A 20,167-nucleotide genomic window follows, 5' to 3' on the forward strand; every position below is an offset into this window, starting at 1 on the left:
ACATCCAGCTGAATGCAGATTTTCATACACACTTACCTGAATAATAGAAGTTCCCTTGGAATTCTGTATCGTGGAAGTAGATTGAAGCAAAGTCTGAGTGACCTACAAAGGTCTCCATACTGCAGTAATTCCCAACAAGCACAGATACTGTCAAAATGCCTTGATGTGTTTGCATTTAGGTACTGTGAATTTATTACATATATTGCATTTTTAATCCTATGAAATACAAGTGAATTGTAGTTCTAAATCTTCCTTTTAAATGCATTAGATTATTAATGCTGTTAAAGGAAATGCCCACAAATGGAATTACTTCTGGAGGTTTTGCTTGCTTGTTTTAATCACTCAGAATCACTCATGCGTTTGCAGTGAATTCCTGTACCAGGTGCCAAGTGGAAATGACAGAAAGACAGAACATTCACCAAACTAAAGCAGCCTTTACCTACTGACAGATATTTTCAGAACAAATTTTACATCTAGGCACTGTAATTAGTAATGTAATATTTGTTACTTAATGGCAGTGTTTTAATGAAAGCTGTTGGGAAGTGTTTTTGAGCACTGTCTCTGGTTTTCTTACTTAATATGGGATGGAAAATTAAAATAAAAAAAGTACAGCAGAGTGCATTGCAGCAGGCAGGGGCAGAGCACGAGCAGTGCCAGCTCCTGGCTGCCAGCAGCAGCAGGGCAGGCTTGCATCCTGCATGGCACATTCCAGCTATTTGCTGTTTTAGTTGCCTGTAAAGTGGTGGTGTGAAAAATCCAAGAGTGACTGTGATGTGGGACAAAAGGATCAGGAAATGGTGGAAGTTTGCAGATTCCTGTGGTACCCACAGCCTTAGAGCACCTCTGTGTCCCATGGGTTTCTCCCGTGGCAGGTAGGTGTTCCGCACCGTTCTGGTCCTGCTTGAGGGAAGTGGAACATTAAAGTTCATTAAAGGAGCAGCATAGGGGCATAGCCCTTTGGAGACAGGCACTGGCTGCATCTTGTTTTGACCCCAGGATGCTGGTGCCGTTAATTGTCCCAGAAATGATGAAAGCAACACAAGCAGCACTTTAGTCTTGGCTTTCGTTGGCAAAAGAAGCTGTTGGTCACTGTCTTCGTACAAAACGGATGTCTGCAAATCGGGAAACGGGGTGCAATCCTTACTGAAGGTGTAGGGGTGGGTCTGGATGGAGGTAGGTGTGGGGAAGGGCAGACATTTGTGGCCCAGCAGCCAGGACGTGGATGGCTGCCGGCTCCAGTCGGCTCCCAGCGCTCGCAGCGTGCTTGTGGTTCGAGGGTATGATCTAAGTAGCGTAGGGTGGTTTTGTTGCTATGGGAAAAGTGCTAAAAAAGGCTGTATCTCTTGTACAGCTCAGATCCTTTGGGTATTTAACATACAATTTCTGCTAAGGACACTCAGAATTATACCTCTGATTCTAAATTGCTTAAATGTTGAAACATATGGTCTTGTGTGCTGTTCGCTAGGAAACAACTGTCTGTATCCAGGCTGCCAAATTCAAACAAGCCCGTGCTGTAGGAACGTGAGGCGGCTCAGCAGAACTTTTGGAAAGAGTTGTGACCAAAAGGCAAACCTGATGTATAGAGAAATGCTAATTAAACTGGTGCCGGATATCAGTAACAGATAATTAAATGTTAATAGCTGAGAAGTTTTTCAATTAGAAATGAACTGTTTGTGTCTTCTTGATTTCTTCTGGGGGCCAGGTTCGTGTAGCTGTCATTTGTTGATTCTCTGCTACGGTAATCATTTTAATAAAATGCAATTATCTGCATAATTAATTTCTTTGACTGCTCTGCTGTGTCCTTCTTTAGCAGAGGCCAGAATGTCAAAGATCAAGTAGATTGGGGAAAATAAAAAATTCACATTGTGAAAGGATATAAAAAATACTTGGAATTTCAATGCATTGGCTTCTATTTATCTCAAATGTCAAGGGCAGTGTAAAATGTATTTTTAAAATGTGTTTTTGTATGGTTTGAGCCCATTCTTGGCGTAGTTGTGAATCTAGAGGGACCATTGTTCTTTGAGAGAGTTTGAGGGGGTTTCTTTGTACAAAGTGACAAAAAGAAGACTTAGAGTACTGGGCTGCCATTGTTCCTGTGCGGCGCTGTAAAATTTGATTTGAAATTAGGACCTCGGGGCAAGCTCTTCAATAGCCAGTTTTTATTTTCTGCCAGCATTTTAATCACTCTTGGGCTTAAAGTGGATGACCAACATAATGCCTCTATGTTTAATAGAACAGTTCATATCTTGAAGGCCAGTTAACTGAATTCAGAGATCTGTCATCTGCCCAACATTAGTCTTTTCTGTTTCCTGTCTATTTATGAAGATAGCTCTCCATTCCAGCCAGCTCTTAAAGAAGAGCAATTCTTTCTTTTTTTTCTTCCTGCATTTCTTCCATGTTCTGACATCTCTCAGCCCTCTCTTAAAGGAGCCGGGAGGCGATGCTGCAGTGCAGATGTGTGCAGGGCAGACGTGCATCTGGCAGAGCAGCAGGTTGTGGAGATGCAGCACGCTGATCCTGACAGCTGGGCAGAGCGAGGGACGGACGGATCCAGTTTTGAAGACACGTGGGATGACGGGAAGGGAAAAGGGCCATGTTGGCCTATGCCTTCACACCTCATTGGGGTTCAGATTGCGGAGATGCCTGAATAGGGTTTGAGGAACACTGGGGAAGAAGCACTGGAGTTTTTGAAGAGCTGACGACAGTTCGTGGTGCTGTGCTCAGGAGGGACTTGCAGAAGGACGGTGCAATTGCACGGTGCCTTACTCAGCTTGTGACGTAGGGCGGGTTGTTGTGTTCAGGTTACCTGAACGCTGCAGATGTACTCCTGTGTATTCTGGGCAGTTTCTGCCCTGTTTGTTGGGGAGGCAACAGGCTCCTTGCCTGGCTGCCAGATGCACAGCAGGCACATGCTGGAGCTCTGAATGTTCAAGGCTGTGTCAGAACCAACCTGCAGGCACGTTCACACTAAGGAGCAATTATGTTCATTCAAGAGAGGACAAGATTGGAGCTGTATTTCAGGTTTAAATAGGTTAGCAAGTAGGATATCTTGCTGTTTTCCAGAGGAGCTACCTGTGCAGCGTGCATTTTGCAGGCATCTCTCACCCCAAGGTCAACAGCACACATGGGCTGGCTCTTCACTGTAAGATAAATAGCTGAATTTCAAGTTGTTTGCTGTGTTGAAAGACACACAGATTGGAATCGACGTTCATTGAGGGATTTTGGTTCATGTGCACTGAGCTTCATGCCTGGCAGCCAGTGTCCCTGCTCTGCTGGGATTGCTGCCGTGAGTGCTAATTAGGATGGTGCTGGTACACATGATTAGGGAGTGGACTTAAACCACCAGGCTGCTTCACCTAGACCGCTAACTAGTCAGTAAGTGCTGCTGGCTTCTGATCGCCTTTGAACTGGTCAGAGCTCACACCAGTAGCTTAAAGTAGAAGAGAGAATGTTTTGTACCCCGTTAGTAATTATGATCTGTTATACATTATAATTAATTCCTAACCAGCTTAAATTTGCTTTTAGTTTGCCAGAAATGGAACAACTTTAGACACAGATTACAGTCATCAGAAATCGCTTCAGTCACAGTCATCTGATGCCTTTGTTGCCTTCATTTGTGCTCGGTCAACAAAATCCAGCTTGTGTTCAACACTTCTCCTTGGGCAGATGCGGAAGAAGAGTGGCTCAATTGGGCTGGAGAACAGTGAGAGGTTGACATTCGGCATCGTTGAGCACAGCTTTTCATTCACTTTCAAATGTAGCTGTGTGGGTGGCTACACAATGTGGGAAACTCTTTTCATTGAAGAATCTGAATATTTTGTAAGGAAGTGAATAGTTGCAAATAATCTTTTCTGTGACACTGAAATAAAGAACAAATGAGCTATTCTCAGAATATACTGAAGCATTATTGTCTTCAGTCATTTAACAGAGCTGTAGAGAAAAAATATTCCAAACTTGACAGATTCATATCCTCATCTTTTCTCCTTCAGCAAGAGACTGTAGCTTGTATAGCTGATACTGGTTAAAGCAGAAGGAGCTAGAGGGCTACATTTGCTGCAGCGCTGTATGAAAGTAAACATATTAAAAAAATACAACTCTAGCTTTTCAATAAGGAATTCCAGGTAGAACCAAGGAGAAAAGAAGTTTGGTAGTTACTCCTTATTAAAGGGGTTGAATCAAAAAAGAAATCGGTTTCTCCTGATTCTCCCAGAATCACAGAATCATTCAGGTCAGAAAAGACCTCTCAGACCCCCAACCCATCGCACTGTGCCCACTGAGCACAGCCCTCAGTGCCACACATCCCTGGCTCTGGAACAGCTCTGGGAATGGGGACCCCCCACAACCTGGGCAGCTGTGCCACTGCATCACCGCTCTTCCTGAGAAGAAATTCTTCCTCATATCCAACCTGAGCGTCCCCTGGTGCAACTTAAGGCTGTGGCCTCACACCCTATGTGGCTCAGATCTTGTTTAAATAAATCATAATGAAGATATCACCGCAGGAGTTGGGACGGGCCCAGGGATGGAGCCGTGCGTGGCAGCCCTCCCCTGGGTGAGCAGGGTCAAGCTGGGGCTGCTAGGCTGTGCTGGCTGCCTCTGGGGGAGCAGGCAGCCATGTAACATGACAGCGAAATGTTGCTTTCCTTCCTTCAGTGAGGTGAAGGATTTTATCCCTATTAATTAAACATGCCGCAGCCCGTGCTGTGATTCGCAGGCCTGCGCTCCCGTGTTCCTGTGGTGACGTCTGTAGTGATGCTGCGGGGACGGCGGTGTTTCCTGCAGCTGGAGGCGGGAGGTGCTGCAGGGGTTTCAGAGGTTCTCAGCTGGTACGGCGTCGTTCCTCTGCAGAGAGAGCTTGGGGCGCGGGGCTGAGGGCACCCGAGTGGGTCTGCATCACCCGAATGGAGCGCTGTTACCTTTATCCAGCTCCTGGTGTATTTCTTCCCAAGCCACTCCAGAGCCTGATTTAATTTTCTTTTTATGTGAACTCAGAGATTCAGCTTCACAAGAATGATTGCGGAGATTTGCATATGGCCCGTTGATTTCTTTATCCTTCAGGGTTTTCTTACCGAGCACTTGAGGCCATTGCAGCTGGGGGGGATGTTTAAGAAGTCACCAAAGCAGGACGTGAAGGAGCTACCACAGAGTGCTGCGCAGAGAGGAAACCCGGTGGGAATCCTGCTAGGACAAGCAAGGGCTCTGTGGGGCTGCACAGCAGGAACATGTCCTTGGTGAGCCCTCTGTCAGCCCTGCTGCCAGGGTTGCAATGCACAGGGAGTCAGATAGGGATCACCGAGCTCCATGATCTCAGTGCTGTCAGTACAGGCTCTTTTCTTCTTTTCCTTAATTTGGAAAAAGTAATTACAAAATGATTTTGGAGAGATGTTGTAAAAAAAAAAAACAACTGTGTGTGCACTTCTGAAGTACCTGCTCTGCACATCTGCAAAAGCCATCCTTGCATTGCACATTCCCCCTTCTATTTGTTTGTACCTTCTACTTCAAAACCCAGTCTGCAAGTTTTAGGAGGTTAATATTGCATAGACCATTTTAACCACCGTTTTAAACTTGTTTTCTTATTAAAAAAAAGACTTCTGGCTTTTTCCACAATATTAGATCTATCATATCAGAGTACTTTATTGAATATTTTATTGACCGTCTGCTTGCCCTATGCTAACCTGCCTGACATCCAAAGTTTCCTTCTCTCTGGAGATGCGATGTCAGCTCTCATTAAGCAGCTGAGCGTGAATTTTCTCTTCATATTTCCTGTGAATAAAGCTCATCCCAGCAGGCAGGCGCTGGGCCCTGCTGCAGTCGGGGCGTGCGGCTCCGCAGCCCGGCGGCGCGGGGCGGATTTAAGGTGGTCTCGGCAGGGTGTGCTGTGCAGCCAGAGTGCTTTCCCTTTGGGGCTGACATCAGCACGCCGTATAATTTTGCTTTACACAAATGTAAAGGTATTGAAGAGGAAAATTCCTTCCCCTGGCAAGGTAATTACTTGACTTCTCATAGAAGGAAAGCTTGAAGCAAAGGCTAAGAGGAGAGTACATCTTTCGCTTAAAGTAGGCAATCTACCCAAGAACATGGGTTTGATTTACCGAGCGTTTACAGTTACAAGTGCATTTTAATTGTCTCAGTTCATCTCCCAAAATTTGATGTCTGTTGTTAATATTTCATTCCAGTTTCTGTATAGCTTCCTTTTTAAATTTTTAATTCCGCTTCTTCTTTTTAAAAACCACAGAACTGCGTTCCGTCAGCCCGTGGTGCTGGGATCACACCAACACCTCGCTCACAGCCTGCTCCCATTGCCAGCACATCTCCGAGCCCTGCGCCCAGCCTGGCCTCACTGCCTCCCAATAACGTGACCACAGCTTTTGCTGTGCTATGTGGTATTTATTAAATCAGTTTAGTGTGAGGCAGATATATATGTTTCATAGTTCAGTAGGCGGTTGATAGTTTCATTATATGCGCTCCTTAGCATGTAATGATTTTTTGGCAGGCTAATTACGGTGTCTTTTAGCAAGCATTCCAAAGAAAGGCAAGGGGGAGTTTTCTTCAGAAGCCATCAAATATCTTAGGCCACTTTTTTCATGCAGGGTGATTTCAAAAGCTGCCATTTTTGAACAGACTCTTAAAATCATAAGAAAATGGGTTTTCCTGAAAGACACAGGAATTCAGAGCAGAGCCTGGCAGAGGACAGAACAGCAGCTTCACCTGAGCTGTGCTGTTGTGGCACGGCTCTGGGAAGGAGCACCGATTTGGAAGAACGGATTGCTGCTTTGTGGGCTGTTTTCATTGTTGTGGAGCTGAAGAGATGAACCCCGTTGGTTCCTGTGTTGCTGTGACTCCGCCATACGGCAGATCTGCATTCACAGCAATGCGTCTCAAACGCAAAATGAAACAAGAAAGGGAGGCAGTTTAATTTTGCTCTGTGGTTATGGAGGTCTGTGCAGCGCAGTCCTCCTGCCACACGCTGTTTGAGCACCTTTGGGGTGTTCATGCCTTTCTTTTTTTCAAACTTGGTGTCAAATGTTGAAAGTCAATTTATTTTGCTATTACTTCTCGCTAATGATACTAAAAATTTTTTTAAAAGCTTTCCTAATTAATGATCTTCTTGCTCACAAACAAAAACTATATTGTCTTCATGAAGTGCCTGAGTGTTTTAAAGCAACGGGCTGCTGGAAGGTTTTATTGCCTCATGAATTTAGGGTCAACACACCTATTATTTGCCGGAGTTAATTTGTGCCGGGTTATTGACTGTCTGGGTTGTAAGGGTATGCGACTCTTGTAGAAGTTACACTCATCTCAAGTTGTTGTCGTCCTCTTCTTTGTGCTCTGGTTGCATGGTACCCCAGTGTTTGGCTCATACAAGAAGAGAAAAGGTTGTGCAAAAGCAGGTATTTAACTTCAGGCTCAGGAGACATGGGAAAATAAGGCTGTCATAACTCTGAATTGTTCTTCAGTTATCTTTATGTAAGGAGGAGGAAAATACATCTTTCTAAGTCATAAAGGCCTGTGAGAATGTACAGGATGCTTAAGATTTGCAGAAGTGCCTCATTAGGCTTTTCAGATGCTCTCCCTGAACTCAGCTCTGTCTACCAAGGGGGGTAAGGCCAGCTGCAGGAGTTCAGCAGCACTGAGTAGTGCAGCCAACACAGACTCCCTATGGGAAAATTGAAGAGCGGAGTTGCATGTATAACTCTTTGTAAATCAAGGTGAAAATACACCCCTTGGAGCTCCAAACTGCCAACACAACACATAGTAAAACCAGCAGCTGGTTTTAAAGATTTTGCAAGAACTCATCCCTTCTGTGTTTGCAATTGAAAAGTGAATTACAGTCCTGTTGAATTATTGTTTCTTCCTTTTTCCAAGTGTCTGCTTCTTTCACAAGTGAATGTGAGCCGTGTGTCCTTGTGGGGTGAAAGGCTGGCCTTCAGGCACACAATGGCAAGCTGCAGTCTCTTGCTGTGTCGTACCATCCAGGGTGCAGTGGGTGAGCAGGTCCTGAGCAGAATGCACATTTGCACCAGTAAGTCACGGCCTGCAGGGTGGGGATCAGAAGAAACGCTGTAGCGCTGCAGGCTGCGCTGGGTGGTGGTGCGGATCTGGGGAGGAAATTGAGAGAGTGGTGAGCTTGGTCATCCTGCCCTTTGGTTGCCTGGTTGGATTTTTATGCCCAGATATATTATTACCGCTTTGAGTGAAGGTAATGTGTTTCTAGAAATAACCTTTGCCTCCATCTGGGCTGGTAGAAATAATTTAAAATCATTCCTATGTATGAGGATCTGTATGCAAATCTGGAGTACGCTTGGCAGAAACTCGTTCTTTGAGACAGCGAGTACTGGCTCTTCATGTTACAAAGCAGACGGATATTCTGACCTCTGAACAGGACTGCTGAACAGATGATGGTCTGATTCTTTGCTTCATTTCCAGCGCGCTCTGTCTTTTGGCTCTCTGCGGTGAATATTTATTGCATAAAGAGGGGGAAGCATCTGATCCTGGTTTAAGATGATCGGTCTCGGAGTTTCACCAAGTTCCATCGCAATTCTGAGGACTAAGGAACAAAAGCATCCAAGATTATCTTGCATTTAGCTGGGATGCACATGAGTTCTGTCATGGTTGCTTTATAAATAGCTACACCAATCCTTCCCAAATTATTATTACTCATTTTTCGTGGGTGTAGAGCTTTTAAAACTGGAAAACTGAAAGCTGGCTGTGTTTGTTTTCTCATGAAATCGTAGCCAGAGCAGTAAATTCATAGCTAAACACTTACTCATGGGCTACCGTATTATAAATAACCGTCCACCTTGGCCCTGTTTCTGCAGCCATTACTCACTGCGCTCAGTGCTCAGGAGTGCAGGGCAGTAAGTGACCCTGCTCGGGGTGTGCAGCGTCAGCGCTCCTGGAGGAGGGGTGGCACAGTGTCTGCTCAGCAGGATTGGATTTGCAAGAAGCACCCCAAGGGATGGCAGTGAGTCAGTGCTCTCCAAAATGCAAGCAGAGAAGTGGGAAGGAACAGCATGGCTACGGATGGGGCATTGGGATGTTTTTATACCGAAAAGCTTTGCTGGGCTTTGTTGTCGGGCTTTGGACATGCAGGCTTGTCCCTGAGCGCATGGGGAGCCGTTATCACAGCAACGCTTTCCACGTGTAAATTAACTGAAAGGTTCGAAGCTTTCAGGATGGATTCCAGACCAAAGGTCATCCTTTCTGGATGATTTCTTGACTGTCCTGTGCTTGCCCACGTCTCCAGTGTTTACCAGCTCAGGGAGTTTATGAAATTTTGATGTAGGAATTAGGTTGTTGCTCATCTTGTACCTTCTTGCTCATACTATTGACAGTAGCACTGAACTGCTTGAGGCAGATAGCATCTCAGTGATCACTGTGCTATTTCAGCTCTCCACTGCTGACAACATCAGAAGTGTTTTAACAGGGTTTTAATGGGCAGCCTCTGTATCTCCTTGGAGGGTTGCAAATAGCTGCCGTGAAAAACCTTTTCTGCCGCTCTGAGCTGACATGCCCTCCTTTTCCCATCCAGCTGCCGCTTGTTTGTGTGGCTGCAGCACTGTCGACAAGCACTTCTCATTTGGGCCGGGCACCGTGCAGACCGTGCGAGTTAAGCAAGTTCCTGCATCCTTCGTGTGAGCTGCGAGGGCTGACAGCATGGATGCGAAGGCAGCGAGAGGGCAGCAGCTCGGGGAGCCCCGCTGTGTCCTGCCGGCTGCTCATGGTGCGCAGCACGCAGCTTTCTGCTCTGCTTCTTACTTACAACATGTTCCCAGTGATACTGCAGCTCAAGAGTTAATCGTTTTGAAGAAACCTTCTTTTTTCTAGCAGAAAGCAAGAAGAAAAGGAATAAAACCACGCACTATTTCTCAGGACAAAGCATTGATACGATAGCAGCAGTTTCTAGCTGGCCGGCTGCTCTGCTCTGCTTGTTACCAGAAATGAGGCTCTGCGCACGGCTTTCTTTGGGCTGTGAGAAGCTTTCTCCTCCCTGTTTTGCTTAATATGACTATAATGTAGCCTTTATCACACTTCGTGTCGAGGACTCCCAGTTTAGAAGCAGAGCTTGATGCCCATGGGAAAGAGCACTGCAAATGTACGTTATGAAAAACATACAGACGAAGCTCAAAAGATCCACTGACATGTAAATTGAATTAAAAAATTATAGCTTTTCAATGAGGGCTTGTGTCTTCGTTTTACCAGTTTCCATGAGTTCTTATGAAAAAGTGTTTCTTTTTGCATTCTTGGTGGAAAACATCTGAGGGATATTACAGTCCCCAAAAGTGCATATTCTGTGTCATGAAAAGAAAATTTTACCCAAAATATATACACTTGAAAACTAGGCTGTAAGAAAAATACCCATCTTCCTGTTTTATTTCTGTCCTCTTTAACAAAAGTAACTAACACTGCATGAAAAAGCACACCCAGCTGCGGGTGTCAGCTGTCTTTCATTGCATGCACATATCTAAAGTATTTCAGAGCTTGCCATAAAAGGAAAATGAGTTTGGGTTCAAAAAGAAGCGACAGAAACCTGTGCAGGTGAGTGGACGAGCAGGAAGGGAGCCCAGGGCCACGGGAGGAGCCAGGCCAGAAGCAGGAATTGGAGTAATAAGTGTTGCTGTTCAAAGAGGATTCTGGCTTACACGAGGCAGTTGCAGAGTATAATGAAAATCTTATGTATTGCTCCATCTACTGCATGTTTAAAGGAAGAAGTGGGCAGCACCAAACCCCACCTTGCAGGCTGTTTCCTCTTGCAGCACAGGGCAGGCAGGGGAGGTGCTGCTGATGCTCTGTGCATGGGGTGCACGGGTGGGATGTCCATCTGCTGGCTCTGCTAAACGGGCTCAGTCTGACATCCTCAGTGCAAAGCAGAACCTGAACTTCTCAGCTGCTGGAACTGAAAAAGGAAGGTCCCGAGGTCTATTAAAATTGCTGTAAATAAATGCCTTTCTTCACTGTATTCTTCTGTCTACTCTGCATTCAGCAAACCCGACCCCAAGCCAAAGCACTTAAATACCAGTGTATTATAAAAGCTACTTCTCCTTAATACCCATTATTTCAGGTTTTAATGCAGTAAAGGCAGTGGCTTTTATGATGTTTTATTAAGTCTGAAGCAGCTGTTCAGAGGACCAAATCCTTCTGTTAAGGGACAGATAACCCCCTGTTCCTGGAATCGCATCCTGGAGGCCAAGGCAGCAGGGAGCTCCGACTTCACGTCGCTGTGCCTTCCAGCACCAAACACTGTTCCCCTGGGGTTGTTTCTCTAACTTAATTAATAAAAATAATTTGTCAGTAGCACACGCCTTCTACAGGGTTTTTCCCTGAGTCATCTTACTGGCAAAGAGATTTGTTACATATAATAATTAACAAAGAAAGACACCCTGATGGGGTGGGATTCCCTTTGCGCAATGTCTCAGCCCTGTTTATTTAAAGAAATCACTAGCCAAAATGCTGTAATTTGGCTTATATACTTTCTTCAGTGTATAAAATAAAGAAAAAGGGTGTAAGTTAACTTACGATCAATAACAGATAACAACAGCTTGGGGATTATCTGCTTTAAATTCTAGAAGAGTGTATTGAAACAGCAATTTCTAAGATGCCCCACCTCCTGTTTGCAACTACACAGTTAGCAGTATGTATCCCACAGCTCATTTGAAGCTTTGTTTTCAGCGCTAGGTGAGCAAGCAGTGTTGCCTACACACCATGTAGCAGCCTTCCCTCAGCGTGGCTGCACTCCATAAGGGCGCAGTGCCCGGTGTCAGTGTGACAAAGTGCCCCCGCTCCGTGCTCCCCTCTCTTTCCCAGCCCTCCATGCTCGTGTCTGAGGGCTTTGCTCTCAGCTCGGGGATGAAGCAAGTGCTGCTCTGAGGCTGTTATTATGCACGTTGTTTGTCACTGCTGGTGGTTCGGTTGCTGCTTTGAAGCTGCTCTTGTATTAGCATTGCGCCTTAGGCAGAATTGTTCAGTGCTTCACTGTTCGTGTAATTTCACTTGCTTTTATGTTCTCCTCTGTTTTATGGTCTCACTCTGCCAATTTGGATATAATTGTATGGAACTTTGCTTTTGGATTCATTCTGTAACTTTTTCTTACAGGAGCTCTGCCGTGCAGAACAACACGTGTATGAACTCAAGGCGTTGGGCCTGGTATTGCTGAGTTCCCCACTAACAAAAGCACCCAGTTTTCAATCTTGTTTCTAAGCATGAAAACACAGTTCTTTTTGAAAGGTCAAAAACAACTGGTAGTCAGAGCCGCATTCATTCAGGAGGTGGCCGGTGCAGATGCCTGTCAGAAGCACACGATGAGCCCACCTGAGATGGCATCTCAGCAGGCAGGGCCAGGCCTGGGGCTGCAGAACACGGGTGCTGGGTGTGCGCTCAGCTGGCGCTGCCCCTTCGCCGCTCCCCAGGCCTGGAGCAGAAGGGAGCTCCTCCTGCAGGTACCGAGGTTCGTGCTGCTGAGGTTTTTAGGCAAATTTTGTTTAAGCAGCTGTCAGATGAAAACTCTCGAGGCTCTGTTTTGTTTCTGTAAATCTCGGAGTATTCATCATAGGTTGGCGGAGACGAAAGCAGTCGTGTGGCAAAGCCGCACCGCTGGACTTGTGTTCAGGAATTTAAGGGAAATGAACTTCATTTCCCTCATTTGCTCTTCTCTCCTCATCTTCCTTTGTTCCCATGCACTGATGTCTGGCGGTCTCAGAACCAGGCAAATAATTTATTCAGTGCAATATTTCCCTGTGCTGCTTTTCACAAGCCTGCATCCTCCGTGACAGAACTGCTTCCCGTTGGTGCTGCTGCACTTTTAATGTTACCTTTTATGTTCATGTTTGTTCCAACAGAGTGGCCACTAGCACAGACAACTTGAACTTGTATCACCCGTAAACTGACAACGCTGGAGCCGCCAGTTTGCCATTATCCCTACTAGTGTATCTGATTTAATTTTGCGACAGTGGATTAATTCTTAAAATTGCAGTGCTTTTTGCTCGTTAATGGTCAGTAAATGATTCTGGGGGATGGGGGAATGGAATTCATCAGTTTTGTAGTCATTTTAATTCTTCTAGTTTTAAGTTGTTCTATAAATATGTCTTTATGGATGGAGTTTTACTAGCTTAAAAACATCTAATTGAAAACAGTTGCTTAAATCTCTTTGGATCAAGAAGGCAGTAATAAGCAAAGAGAGTATCTTATCCCTCCAATCCAGGAGCGCTTAGCGACTGGTATACGTGGTGCATGTGTAATCAGCTTCTTGTTTCATCTGAAAACCTGAGCTCTGCTGGTGTGAGCTCGGACTTCGCCAGCAGCCTATTTTTCCTTGTCTCTACGATGACCAGCTAGTGAAACGAAATATAAACAAAAATGACACAAGATAAAATCATAATCAGTTTGTTTATGGCACCGTTATATAATGCGTTGTACAATATCACTGGCTTCTAAGAAAGAAGCTCTGGATTTGCCTTCTTGTAAATTACCGTTTTGCTACCCATTATGTAACGATGTGACGTAACGCTGGCATCAGGCAGGGCTGATCTGTGCTGCTCTGGAGGTGCCAGCAGCTGAACCTGGAGCTGAGATCAGTCCATGTTCCCTATCCATGCTGCTTGCGCCTCCAAAACTGACCAGTTTTGAGGGGTAGAGATGTGGCTGCGCATACATTTTCTTTCCGAAACAGCTGAATTGTGTGTGTTGGGGTTGGGGGGGGTTGTTGCTGTGATTTGGTTTGGGTTCCTTGTCTGTTGTTGGGTTTGCATCAGAAATGCAGGTACTTCCTGTCCTGAGGTGCAATGACTGTAAATCCTATGTATGACTGTGAGATACTTGGATCACTGGAAACCACCTTTATTTTGATAATATATTTAAACAAATGCTGACGAGCCTTCTGGTGGCGGGACGTTTTTATATCTGCCTCCCCCAGCTGAACTGAGCTGTGTAACACCTTCCAAAGGGACCCTCTGGAGGTTCGCTGGCAAACCTGGGAGGTCTTAAATAAGGACAGCTGATTTTTGAGCAAGGGAAGCAGAACCAACCGTGCTTGGGGAAGGGAATAAAGAGCTGCAAACCTTTGGGTCCTTTCCTCACACACTGCAGAGGTGGTGGCCCCACGCAGATGCAGTCTGACCCCACTGGTGTCAGTGCAGGCAGTTTTGCTGGGCTGCCTTCAGCGTGCACAGAGAGCTCAGCCCCTGCACTCCTTCTGAGCCTTTCTGACAGGCAGGTCGCACTTCACACGAGCCCATTGTCCAAAATCACTTGCTGTTTGGGGCTTAAAGAAATGCGTAAGCGTTCTGTCTCTCTAAAAGCCATCCATTACCAAAAATAATCAGCAATCCTTTTTTCTTGTACCTTTGTGTTGTTCTGCGAGTCAGAGCATGTTATGCACCAGGGGCATGTGCTCTGCTTTTGGAGTTGCTGTGCTCACCCAGCCCCAGGGCACGTTCAGTGCAGGAGACCCGAGGTGACCCAGGCACAGCACCACGGCCCCTCTGCTGCTCGGAAGGGAGTGAAGTCCAGATACAGCACAGCAGCATCTTGGTCCAAGGAGAAGAGTGGTATGGTAATGTGTGAGCTCTCAGAAGCGCACGGGGACATTAATTATTCCTCAGCTTTCTGCTAAGAGGAAGATGGGCAGTTCCCTCATTTTTAGGGGAGAAACCCGCAGCACAGGCAGGATGGGGTGATCCTTCTGATCACAGAGCAGGAGCTGGAGCTGGAGAGTTCTGTGCAGAGGACTTGGCAGGCGCCCGGCTCTGAATGCTGAGCTGTCTCTGAGGCAGGAGAGGTGTAGGGGAATGCAACATCTTTTTTGCAGATTGTTTTGCTTATGACAATGCAGCGTCTCATTTGCGAGCCAGCCTTCCTGTCCTTCCCGGACTTCAAATAAAGTCATCGTTTTTCTCCTAAATCCCTATGATTGACTGTCTACAAACATGCTGACAGTCTCAGAAATAACGATGAGGAATCTGCTCACTGTGTGCTGTGTCCAGCAGCAGGAAGCTCGCGCCACGCTCCCGCAGCTGGGCTGCCTGCTTGTCTGCAGCTCCCTGCAACGCTGTCAGCTTGCCGGGGGAAGGCTGCCTGCTCGTGTGCTTGCCAAGTACCCAGCACCAGGTTTTAGGTAGAGATCCATGAGCTGCGTGTGTTTCAAAATGCAACTATTACAGATGCAGTGACAGGAAAGTATTGGGCCGAGGCACAGCTTTGCAGAGCAGTTTGGGCGCTGCTCTCCCTGCTGCGTGGCAAAGCAGCACCTGGAAAGTAGCAGAGCAGCTCCTCACCTCAGGGCAGTGCTGGAGCTGGAGCTGGGTGCTGCTCCTCTGGCTCTGTCATCACCTCTGGTGCTTTTCCCTGCACTGAGCAGGGCACTGCTGCTAGTTGGTGCCGAGCACGCGAGATGCGGAATTGTGTTCTTGTATCAGTTAGGAGTTTCGTGGCATTTGCTCCCATTTGACAGCGTTTCCAGATGGAAAGGAGCAACGGTGTTTTTTTTCTGTGCGGTGCAATTTTCGTTCAGCTTAAGTGGTTTTGAGTTTGGGGAGCGGGGTCTGGTGCTTTGTTTTCACTAGAGAAGGCAGATGTTATTTCAGCAGAGGAGCAGGAAGCTGCTTTCCCCTTCTGCAGCGTGGATGGAGCGGTGCATCTTTTTGAGCAAATTCCACTGGAAGCGTGATGAAGTTAGTTGCATTTGCAGCTATTTTAATGAGTCTTTATTTTTGCAGCACAGTAGGCTAGAAACGTGTTAAAGCCTGGTGGTAAAGTAATTTATGAAGGGCAGATGGAGTTCAAAAGGTTCAAATATACACATCCAGTGCCAGCGTCATTTGGATCTTCGCACCTCGGTGTCCCAATAGAGAAACTGGATACTGAGTTTTTACAGGTTTTACTGTAAAACCGAGCCCTGCACAACTTTCAGTAACTAATGGGTTTTGCAGAAATGATTTCACTGCTCTGGATGTCCATTAGCTGTTTTGCTTTTATATGCCTTTGCTGGAAACCTAAATGGCTTTTACCTGCCCTTTTTTAGTAGTTATATGTTTGCAAGAGGAGACTTTTGTGCTACAGTAGCCAGTAGGAAAAAAGCTCTGTACTCAAAAATGTTAAGAATATTTAATCATAGTACATCCTACCTAGAACTTAAACTGTGTGTTGTCCAGAAAGTTTCCATCCCTCGCGTTCCAATCCCAGCTGACTACATGCGGCTTTAATCTTCCCACTCTTGAATTCATTCTTTTTGTGTGTGGCTTTGCTGGTGTTAAAATTTAATCCTCAGCAGTTCCATTGTATTAAGTCTATGTTTCTCTCCTTTCCTTGCATGTCCTACTTGATTACTGGCAGAGGATTTTGAAATGTCCTGAAAATCTGTGCTTTCTAGTATGGGGGATGATTGATCAAATACCTTTCTACCAAATGGCACTTCAGGAAAGTTTCCTCCCTTCTTTATTGAGCTGCTAGATTCTTAGTAAAATTAACCCCAAAACGTATTATTGCTATTAGAAGCACACGTCTGTGACAAACAACTCTAAAAAATACCCTGCTGATTTAGAAGGGCTCTTCCATCCAGGTAGTTGAGACTTTGGGTGGGGGATGTGGCTGCTCTGTGATCAGACGTGAGCAGCCTTCAGATGACAGGAGTTAAACAGAAGAAACCAGAAGGAGGAAGAGAAGGAGTTGAAAGGAAGGAAAATACAGGAGACCTGTTCAGTAAGTAAATTAGAAATGAAATCAGATAAGGAGATGAAAACAAGTGAGCGCACCCCTAACTAACAGAAGTTGTTCTGGCTCTGCTGACTTCAAGTCAGTGTACGTTGTGTGCTCAGGATCTGAACAAACTCAGTTGAATTGAGACCACATACTAATCTTTAATCTGAACTTCCTTGTTTTTTATACTTAAATCTGATGTTTTCTGACAGTGGGATTGGCATGGATACTCACAGGTAGAGAAAAGCAATTAAGAAAAGATAAAAGTGATCTTCAGTGTCAGAGGGTCATGGCTGTTAGCTTATCAGTTATAATGAACGTTTAAAAGGCAACTTTTATCTCAGCTGGACTTGATTCTGCATCTGGTGAATGTTGAGACGATGGTAGGGAGATTACGTGGATCAGTTGGGGTTCTAGCTCAGTATTCACAGTTGAAATTGCTTTGTCCCACCTGAATGTTGTAGATTTCTTCAATAATATTAATGACTTAGGGGTCACGTAAGATGTGGAGACTATTCTGATATTTTGATACTTGATGGAAGTACCCAAAGTGCCCAGCATTGGCAGGCACGCTCTGCTTTCCAGTAGAACTACAGCCTGTAATATTTTAGAATTTGGTTTTACTCCTCAGAGAAAGCACAAAACAAAGGCAAGCAGCAGCAGACAGCATTTCCTGTTTGTGTTTAGCTGTGAGGAAGGCAGCACCTTCAGCACGTGCCCCCATGCCTGGCCACGGCGCTTTACCGAGCCAAGGCGCATTGCCAGCATCTGACGAATGAAGAATTTTCTGCTCTTAGTGGCTCTTTTTGACTGCCAGCTTGTTGGCCAAGCACTGATTCTCTTCTATTCAGACACAGAATTTATAGCAAACAATGTGCAGTGTTCTGCTCTGAGATGCATTTTTTGCCTGTGCTTCGGCCATCCCTGCTGCCTCCTGCTCAGGCACCTCCCAAAGTCACCCTTAAGCTGCTTTTGAAGTGAGCCAGCATCACTTGGATGTGGGTGAGGTGCAGCAATTTGGGAATTGCTCCCAGCTGGTGGATAAATGATTTCCAAGCAAGCTGGGTGGCTCCCTAACTGCTCCTCCCAGTAGAAATGAGCTGAAATATATAGAAATTGTTGCTCTGACAAATAAGCTAATAAGCCACTCAAGTTGCTTTATGCATTGAATATAGTTGCTTGACAGTTAGTGTTATTTTCTAATTATATTAAGTTATAAATTATTAACAAGTGTTTAATTTGAGTCCAAACAGATTGAACAAAAGGGATTTGTACAGTTATGAATTGCAGCAAAATATGAAATTGTTGAGCTTTTAATGTACGCAAACTTGGAGACCCTGCTTATTTCTCCCTCTTTCAACAGCCAGTCATGAAACTTTCTCGACCTTTTCACCTTTAAACTTTATTTGAACTTGGAAAGAAGACTTGTGAATTGTGGAGGGGGAAAAAAAGAGGAGAAAAGGGGTGGGGGAGCAGGGGGAAGAAGGTCTGATTATACGTTACCGTAACAGTAATACTAGCAAAATAATCCTCCTCTTGTGCATGAGTGTCTGCTACTGCAAGCTTCGGGGTAATAAGCTCACATGACATGCCCAGAGGCTAGTGCTGGCCTGTGCTCTTTTTTTTGTACATATTTAAACAAAGGTTGATTATCCAAACAAGAATTTGGACTGCATCAACTGGACCAGTTAAATTATAGTTAGTAAAACTTGGCGCCTTCACAGCTTGGAATGTTACAATTACAGCTGGATCCTCATTTGTTAGGCAGCCTTACAAAATAATAAAAGTGGAGATTTTTATCTTTATAGGACATAGCTTAACTCTTTGAATACAGCAAACTATGTGCCAAATATTGCAGTTTCTGCTTAGACATCCTGTTCCAGGCCAACAGACACAATGAAAGAGTTCTCCCTGTGCTCCGTAGGTCGTGGGGCAGCCTCAAGGCTCTCTGCCGGCACGCAGATGCGCACTGTGACACTTACAGGGGACATTTGTTATCCTCCAGCATTTCTCTCAGATAAAAAACAAGAATGCAACAAGCAATTTGTTACTTGATCTCCTTTATCTTGTTGCTTTTTGACAGTATTGCTGGGTTTTATTTGCATTTCCTTTCCTGAATTGCCTGTCACTGTGAAAAACGCCTCTGCCCATGTAGGATCTGGATGGTCCGTGGCGATTTTCACCTTGCAGAGGAGCTGGAGAGCTGCCTTGCATTGGCTTCACACCATCAGCAAACTTTTCCCTGACATCCCCTTGAGCCTCCAGGGTTGCCTCTCCCCACGGCCGTTCCCTGTGGCCGGGTTGGGTGGCATGGCATGTGCTCATAGAAATTGAATTTCAGTTAAAGCCATTCCAAGCTTCTTTTTCCTTCCTCGTCTTCCAGAGGTAGATTGGTTTTGATAAAATACTCACAAAACTGAACTTTGGCTTTCTGGTCATGTAATACAGAGATCTGGTTGACAATCAGAAAATGAAAGTTCCTTCCAAAATGAAACAAAGCATCCTTATCTTTAACCAGGAGCAAAGCAGTGTCTGCAGGGCCAATGTACGGCTGTCCAGATCTCCCAGTGGTTTTTTTGCACAAAGCTGGGTCTCAGTTTCTCTTTAAAGACAGCATTTTGTGTTTGCATTCTGTGCAAACTCTTGCTGGGTAAAAGTGGTGGAAGCTTGAGCCATCAGATGACTCGGTGTGTTTGCAGGATCCCACCAGCTGCATGATGTGCACCAGGCCGTGCCAGGACAGTGAGTCAGGAGAAGTGTTCCCTGCACTGTGACTGCTTGACCATGTTTCAGAATGCTTTTGCAGTGACAATAACATGGGTAATCCGTGATTGCTGCGGTCAGAATACGTGGGAGTTAGGAGAGCAAGGAGCAGGTATTTCTGAATGGAGGGACATGAGTTTCCTTATGCTGAAAATTGAGAAGTTAAGATTTTTAATCAAGATAAACTTGCAGATTCAAAAGCTGCAACTCAGTCTGGGAGAAATGATACCAACTGGAAATAAGAAAGACCTAAGGAAAAACTGTGAGTTAATGTTTACTGTTCTATTACTATTTTAATCTAGCGACTTTACAACATGACCTTTGAAAACATGGCAGTATTCAAAAGGAGCGCTGCTGTGCTGCGGGCCCCGCAGAGCTGGGCTGGGTCAGCGGGTGCCTGAGTGCCCAGACTTGAAGCAGCAGTGCTTGCCCTCAGACTCCTGGCATTGGGAAGCTCTGAGCCTGCAGGAGGTAGCAGTGAAAGAGGAGCAGAAGCCCAGATTCTGAGGGCAAATGTTTGAATTTTGTCTCTTTTGGAGGTTTTACCTTCTGTGTTTATGAAGGGCTTCTTCTCCCAGTTGTGAGAAGCCTGCTTGTTGCTCCTTGCTCTCCCAGTGATCTGCCTTTCGCTTAGATCTTAGCCGTGCTGTTGGTGAGAAGTAGGGATACCCCAGTTAGTCTTCTACATGACAGCATTTGGTTTCTGGCCAGGAATCCT

The 20,167-nt window shown here is 45.5% G+C and overlaps 1 protein-coding gene across 7 annotated transcripts in view; it reads left to right on the top strand.

Annotated features, from left to right (window-relative positions):
• The window catches only part of BCAS3 (BCAS3 microtubule associated cell migration factor), a 301,210-nt gene that overhangs the window by 195,230 nt on the left and 85,813 nt on the right, over positions 1-20,167 (top strand). Inside the window, exon 23 of one of the 7 annotated variants that reach the window (XM_042830116.1) lies at positions 12,834-12,973. The exons of the other annotated variants lie outside the window; for them this stretch is intronic. Within the exon in view, the coding sequence (XP_042686050.1) occupies positions 12,834-12,859 (26 nt within the window). The 3' untranslated portion in view covers positions 12,860-12,973. Of the gene's footprint in view, positions 1-12,833; positions 12,974-20,167 lie in introns of those variants that run through there. 7 annotated transcript variants of the gene reach the window in all.

This window comes from Centrocercus urophasianus, unplaced genomic scaffold (genome assembly GCF_019232065.1).
Source record: "Centrocercus urophasianus isolate 14NV4802_14NV808 unplaced genomic scaffold, USGS_Curo_1.0 seq_33, whole genome shotgun sequence".
Classification (NCBI taxonomy): domain Eukaryota; kingdom Metazoa; phylum Chordata; class Aves; order Galliformes; family Phasianidae; genus Centrocercus; species Centrocercus urophasianus.